At 47.9% G+C, this 7,341-nt stretch overlaps 2 protein-coding genes and 1 pseudogene across 2 annotated transcripts; 1 reads left to right on the top strand and 2 right to left on the bottom strand.

The window, feature by feature from the left end:
- Positions 1–851: 851 nt before the first annotated feature.
- Positions 852–1,993, bottom strand: LOC119283730 (annotated as a pseudogene).
- Positions 1,994–2,495: 502 nt separating this feature from the next.
- Positions 2,496–3,476, top strand: LOC119287123 (alpha-amylase/trypsin inhibitor-like). The gene has a single exon (XM_037566640.1). The coding sequence runs from the start codon at positions 2,600–2,602 to the stop codon at positions 3,284–3,286; it is 687 nt and encodes a 228-aa protein (XP_037422537.1). The 5' UTR covers positions 2,496–2,599; the 3' UTR covers positions 3,287–3,476.
- A 1,786-nt stretch (positions 3,477–5,262) lies between these two features.
- Positions 5,263–6,186, bottom strand: LOC119287122 (alpha-amylase/trypsin inhibitor-like). Its single transcript, XM_037566639.1, has one exon. It carries the CDS (start codon positions 6,133–6,135, stop codon positions 5,446–5,448), a length of 690 nt encoding a protein of 229 aa, XP_037422536.1. The 5' UTR covers positions 6,136–6,186; the 3' UTR covers positions 5,263–5,445.
- Between the last annotated feature and the right edge of the window lie 1,155 nt (positions 6,187–7,341).

The raw sequence follows: 7,341 nt of genomic DNA, 5'->3' as shown, positions 1-7,341 counted from the left end.
TTACATACAAACATCATTGTAATATTTGACTCGATGGAGAAATTATTGAAACATACCCTCGTAAATTTTGTGTAAATAGCATGATTGCATACGCATCATGTACAAATACTATGGTAATATTTGACTCGATGGGGAAATTATTGTAAACATACCCTCATAAATTCTGTATAAATAGCATGATTACATACGCATCACATACCTACGTACAAACACCACGATAACTTTGATTAAGAGGAAAAATTGTTAAGAACATACCCCCGGGAAACTTATATGAAAACATCATGGTAATATATGAACCGCGGCTGATAACTCATGTACACGCACCGATATAACATTGACCAAAGAGCATGGTAGTATACGAACCTCAGACCTAAAAACAACATGGTAATATAAGAACCGCAAGCCCGATAACTTATATGAATACAACATGGTAATATATGAACTGCAGGGTCGGTGAACCATTTTTATGGGTTTGATAACTTATGTGGAAATAGCACGGTAACTTGTATATAACTGGCATGGTAATTTATGTAGCCTAAGCGTGGTAAATTTTGGCTAAAAAAAGTCATCGGAACATGCCAACATGGGATCTAGTTTCGAAGATCTCGGCGCGACGAATCTTTTATGTAGAAACGGTTTTTACATCGGACCGACTGTTTAAGCTACAAAACATTTAAAAAAATTTGAATAAAAAGAATCTAGAATGACATCAGCTTTTTTGTCCTCTAGTGTATGCATATACTTAGAAGAAAAAATGCACGTGAAAGAAGAAATAGTCAAGCTAATATATGCATACATTTAAAGTAAAGAAAAATAAAGGTGTGACAGTTTTGCTTATATGGCACACATGTGCCAAATATCACAGTCCTTTTATAAAAGTTGTATATGATGTGGCATTGGCTTATAACCAGCAGCAGGCTTTATTATTAACCATGCTCTTAGGCAATGTAGTCACCTATAGATATCTTATCTAGTAGTAGTACTACAAGAACACTCAATCATATCTACTACAAGAACATGCACGCATGTATTTATTACGCAAGAGCATTTTATTCATGCACGACTTTATTACGCACGTCGATCGAATACATCCATTTCCGGCTTACATGTGCGTACGAATGTATGCATCCAGTTGCACTTATTTTGATATATAAGAACGGATAGACATAGACTTATTCTTGTCTATGTGCTCGAGACCCTTTCATGGCCGCTCATGGGCAGAAGATGACCTGGTAGTTGGTGCCGCCGGGGCAGGTAAAGATGCTGGTGGCGTCGTCCTTGGGGTAGCTGTAGGCGTCGGAGCACTGCCCCTTGAAGAACCTCGAGTAGTCGGTCGGCCCATAGTTGTTCGCCGCCGCCCCGGTGCAGCAGTACATGTCCTCCTTGAACACACTGCACGCGTTGTTGCAGCCTCCGGTGGCCCGCAACTCGTTGGGGCACTGCGGCGTGATCACCCGGGGGCACCGCGGCACTCGAGGGAGCCGGGGGCAGGGACGAACGACATGGGCACGTTGAACCCGTCGATGAGGGAGATGTCGAAGAAGTCCTGGCCCGTGTACTTGTTCAGCCCGAATTCCGCCAGCATGTTGGGCGCCTGTCCGTACCCCGTGCACTGCAGCTTGCCACCGCAGTCCCCACTCTGGCACCGCCCGTCGCCAGCCCGGTCGAAGATGCACCCCGTGCACGCCCGCACCCGCCCGCTCGTCGTGCCCGCTGGCACGTCAATGCTCCATGTCTGCCCCGTGTCCGGCTTCCTACCCCCGCCGTCGCCCACACCGTGTACTGGCACTTGTTCACCACCGTGAAGGTCGTCCTCCTCCTCGTCAGCTACAAGCATACCGGAATAAAGGTACATGCTATTTCTAAAAACAAAAGCACGTGATATACATTCCATTTTAAAGAATATCTGAAATCTTCTTGGAAGACAAATCCGTACATCTATGAACTGGACATAACTTAAATGGCTAGGTTCCTTGTGGTTGAATCTGCCCATTTTAGTTCAAGTCCTGGATTTGACACTGGTTGTCACATTGTTTTGAATTTATTCCATTTTTTCCAGCAATATTCATTCAGCGGCATGGCGTGCCTGTCGACTCTGAAGCGTCTGTGGCGACTTTGTCAGTCTCAAAATCTAACGGCTCAGCCTCTCAAAGATGCACATAGGCATAAGATGTGTGTGTGTGCATTCAGAGGGGTGGTTGTGTGTGCGTGTGGACGCATGTATCTATACCGTGTTTCCCAAAGAAGAAAAATCCACATATCAACTTTTGAGTCATGGAATTCCATGGGACGGGAAAGAATTCCACACACACAAAGAATAACCCACTTGTGAACAAGCCATGTCTCTATCGGATCCTGCTGTACTTCCCCCAAATTCATCAAGCATGCGTAGCCTGGTGGTGGCCTGAGTCTCAGCGGCGTGATCTCTTTTGTTGTGTGGCCTAACCGCTTGCTCGTGAGCTGCCAAGCAACCACGTCGAGAAGCTGCAAAAAGTTGAATTCAACTCTTCCCAACCCTATAAATATCGACCCAATCGATCGAACTCCATTATTCCTCGCCACAAGAACACTTGAGCTCTACCAGAGGGGAGAGATCAGGATGGCGTCTGTCCTCGCTTCTACCATCCTGCTCCTCGTCCTGGTCGCCGCGGCCGACGCGGCGACCTTCACGGTCATCAACAAGTGCCAGTACACGGTGTGGGCGGCAGCGGTGCCGGCCGGCGGGGGCAGAAAGCTGGACGCGGGGCAGACGTGGAGCATCGACGTGCCGGCGGGCACGACGGGCGGGCGCGTGTGGGCGCGCACGGGGTGCAACTTCGACAGCGCCGGCAACGGGCGGTGCCAGACGGGCGACTGCGGCGGCAAGCTGCAGTGCACGCAGTACGGGCAGGCGCCCAACACGCTGGCCGAGTTCGGGCTCAACAAGTACATGAACCTCGACTTCTTCGACATCTCCCTCATCGACGGGTTCAACGTGCCCATGTCTTTCATCCCCGCCCCCGGCTCCCCCGGGTGCCCCAAGGGCGGGCCGCAGTGCCCTCGGGTGATCACGCCGCAGTGCCCCAACGAGCTGCGGGTGGCCGGAGGGTGCAACAACGCGTGCACGGTGTTCAAGGAGGACCGGTACTGCTGCACAGGGTCGGCGGCGAACAACTGCGGGCCGACGGACTACTCGAGGTTCTTCAAGGGGCAGTGCTCCGATGCCTACAGCTACCCCAAGGACGACGCCACCAGCACCTACACCTGCCCCGGCGGCACCAACTACCAGGTCATCTTCTGCCCATGATCGAGCTAAAACTAGGCAGCCATTGAAGCGGTCTCGATCGGGCACACAGACAAGAAGGAGTCTATCCGATCTTATATCAAAATAAGCGTGATTGGATGCATATGTTCATATGTACAATCACATGTAAGCGGGAAAGGGATGTATTCGACAAGGAAATTGCTAAAAAGATTTGAGAGGGCTATTTACTATATTTTCCAAGTCCAACCGAAAACAATCGTCAGCCACATGCATGCATGTTCTTGTAGATATCTACTAGATGGCCACATTGCCCAAATGTAGATATGCCGTGCGACGTCGGCGTAACAAGTATACGTACTAGTAGGAGGCCAGCTAGCACTGGATCCATATCTTCTTGAGAGCTCCATCCAAATCCAATACCCAATGTGTCCATTCAATTGGCGTAGAATAAATGGTCAAACGGGCCAGAAGACACCGCCGATATTGAAGAGCTGGTTGGAAGATAATGCAACGACTCTTGGAAAAATCCTTGTAGGAGCTATCCTTGTTTCACCAATTATAATACAAGTGTATCCACGGCCGAGTACTTCCACACGCAATATTTCTACGTGTTCTCTCGTCTTGTTTCCATCTCTACACGCTTTCGACATGTTAGTGCAGAAAAAAACATTCTGTAGAAAATTCTTCTTTGCCTCGCACCAGCGGACGTGGACAAGAGTGTCACGAGCAAACATGGGAAACCCGGGCATGCCAATACGATCGACCATGGGACCATTTTTTTAAAATGAAAACAGGGATATATTCGGTACAGGCCTTAATACAAAACTACCAGCACTTATCATACAAGATCCTCAAGGATCAAGAAGGATCTCAAGCAAAACTACAGCGTCAAAAGAAGAGCAAACCTACATATAGGAAAGCTCAAGCTCACAACCGAGTTCAAACTTTGGGATTACATAGAGGCATCAACAGCTAAACAGCGAATCTAGTACACCCTTGATCCCACAATGTTAGCTTACGAAAACGTCTTACACTGAGGGGCGGAGGGAGTAGTAAGGTGAGCAAAGAAATGCACGAAGGGAGGATGAAGACAGTGAAAAAACTCTCGTAGGTACAAACTGCAGCAAAGCCTCGGGTCTGGACTCCTAGCCATCAATCCACGAATCACCATGCCTCCAACCGTACAAGAAGTCTTGCCCCCAACGTTAGCAACCTTCGATGTTCTTCCTTTGTCCAGCAACCCAGTAACATATTAGTTTAACAAGAACTAAAGGATCATTAATGAGTTTTTTCCTCAAAAATTACATCATTCCTGGATCTTCAAATAGACCAAAAGACAGCCGAGCACCCCCTCCCCCATTAACAACATCTTCTGATCACTTTTTTCATGAACTTCTGATCCAGTTTCCAAAACACTCATTTAGTGTGGCGGGAGTAGAGTGTAGACTAAAAGCACATTTAAGCAAGCTGCAGACTGGATTAGCTGCCGAGCACTGAAAAAAAAAGTGATCTATGGTACGTGTCGCGCGCTTTATCTACACAATTGGGCAATGTAGTCACCTACATATATCTTAGATATCCTACATGAACTCCTTAAACGGGACTGCGGGTTCTGGGATGGTCCTCGGGCCCGGATGGATGCTTAATCTTTACTGCTTATCGAAACCTTTTCTTCTGCGACGATGCCCTCGAAGCGGAACTACATGCAATCAGAGAGGGTCTAGCGCTAGCTTTGGAGCGATCAAACCTTCCCGTGGTAATCCAATCTGACTCTTCGACCGCACTTTCTTCATTGTCCTCGGAGAGTTTTTTTCTATGAAAATTTCTAGAGATCAAAACAGAGTAGCAGATCACCTGAGGAACCACGGGAGAGTACGGTTTGCTGGCTACAGAATTGTCCACCTTGTATCGTTGAGCTTTTGCCGGCTGACTGTAACTCTGCATTTATGAAATAAAACTGTTTTACCCCAGCAAGAAAGAAAAAAAACATGCACGCATGTGTTTATTACGCAAGAACATTTTATTCATGCACGACTTTATTACTCTCGTCGATCGAATACATCCATTTCTGGCTTACATGTGCATACGAATGTATGCATCCAGTTGCACTTATTTTGATATATAAGATCGGATAGACATAGACTTATTCTTGTCTATCTGCTGGAGACCTCTTCCATGGCCGCTTACTTCTAGGCTCCAGCTCATGGGCAGAAGATGACCTGGTAGTTGGTGCCGCCGGGGCAGGTGAAGATGCTGGTGGCGTCGTCCTTGGGGTAGCTGTAGGCGTCGGAGCACTGCCCCTTGAAGAACCTCGAGTAGTCGGTCGGCCCGCAGTTGTTGGCCGCCGACCCGGTGCAGCAGTACCGGTCCTCCTTGAACACCGTGCACGCGTTGTTGCACCCTCCGGCGGCCCGCAGCTCGTTGGGGCACTGCGGCGTGATCACCCTCGGGCACCGCGGCCCGCCCTTGGGGCACCCGGAGGTGCCGGGTGCTGGCACGAACGACATGGGCACGTTGAACCCGTCGATGAGGGAGATGTCGAAGAAGTCCTGGCCCATGTACTTGTTCAGCCCGAACTCCGCCAGCGTGTTGGGCGCCTGCCCGTACTGCGTGCACTGCAGCTTCCCGCCGCAGTCCCCCGTCTGGCACCGCCCGTTGCCGGCGCCGTCGAAGCTGCACCCAGTGCGCGCCCACACCCGCCCGCTCGTCGTGCCCGCCGGCACGTCTATGCTCCACGTCTGCCCCGCGTCCAGCTTCCTGCCCCCGCCGGCCGGCACCGCCGCCGCCCACACCGTGTACTGGCACTTGTTGATCACCGTGAAGGTCGCCGCCTCCGCGCCGGCGACGGCCACCAGGAGGAGCACAGGGAGGAGGACTGATGAAGTGGCCATCGTGTTCTCTCCTCTCCCTTGTTGTAGTGGAGCTTAAGTGTTCTTGTGGTGGAGTTCGATCGATTGGGTCGATATTTATAGCGTCAGAAGGATTGAATTCAACTTTTTGCAGCTTCTCGATGGGGTTGCTTTGGCAGCTCACGGGCAAGCGGTTAGGCCACAGCACACAAGAGACCACGCCGCTGAGATCGACTCGGGCCACCACCGGGCTACGCTACGCATGCTTGCTGAATTTGGGGGCAGTACAGCACGATCTGATGGAGACATAGCTTGTTCACAAGTGGGTTAGTCTTTGTGTTTGTGTGGAATTCTTTCCCGTCCCATGGAATTCCCTGGCTTGCCTTTTGTTTTGTTTTGACAAGTATACACACAGACACGCACATACACGCATCCACAATCACTACTATGAATGCATGCGCACGTATCCTACCCCTATGAGCACGTCCGAGCATGCAGATCGTGAGATTGACGAAGTTGACGCACACGTTTCGTACTTGACAGGCATATTTGACCGACACATATTTCCCCCCGTGAAACATATAGGAGATAAAGCAAATGGTTGCACATGCGTTGAATATTTTTGAATTGCATGGTGCAGAATGTTTTTGAACACTTTTTGAATACATGTTCAGCCAAATACACGTTAAAACATTTTTTAGCATAATATAAAACAAATTAAATAAGGCGAACATTTTTCAACGTTGTATAAATGTTTTTTAAATGTTATGAACATATTTATTGTTTTAAATGTCAAATACAGTTTTTTGAATGTTACGAAACATTTTATTTGAATTGCACAAAAATAAATTTTTTTATTGTATAAATAAGAAAATTGGCACAAAGATTATTTTAGCGCGTGAACATTATTTGATGTACTTTTTTCAATGTCATTAACAGTTTCGAAATTAGCACACTGCATAAAGAATTTTTTAAAATGACAGGATCATTTTTTTTCAGAAAACGTCAACATTTTCTGAATTCCACTAAAACAATTATAAAAATTGCGCCAACATTTTTTATTATTGTGTAAAAATTTTCAAATACTGAATAAACATTTGAATAAAAAAGGATTTTAGAAAATACAAATTAAAAATAAAATTAAAAGAGCGACACTTTGCTTCGTCTCTTGCGTCTGCCCCCTTTAGGAGCGCCGTGGGCGACGCTGCGCTCGGGGTCTCTCTAAGCGATACATAACCGTATCCCTTT

The sequence above is a fragment of the Triticum dicoccoides genome, chromosome 4A, assembly GCF_002162155.2.
Source record: "Triticum dicoccoides isolate Atlit2015 ecotype Zavitan chromosome 4A, WEW_v2.0, whole genome shotgun sequence".
Classification (NCBI taxonomy): Eukaryota; Viridiplantae; Streptophyta; class Magnoliopsida; order Poales; family Poaceae; genus Triticum; species Triticum dicoccoides.
The sequence above is the reverse complement of the archived record's forward strand: the minus strand, read 5'-3'. Positions and strand labels throughout refer to the sequence as shown.

What these genes read in the sequence shown, in the direction of transcription:
- LOC119287122 (XM_037566639.1), bottom strand. Translation starts at nt 6,135, where the DNA reads ATGGCCACTTCATCAGTCCTCCTCCCTGTGCTCCTCCTGGTGGCCGTC.
- LOC119287123 (XM_037566640.1), top strand. Translation starts at nt 2,600, where the DNA reads ATGGCGTCTGTCCTCGCTTCTACCATCCTGCTCCTCGTCCTGGTCGCC.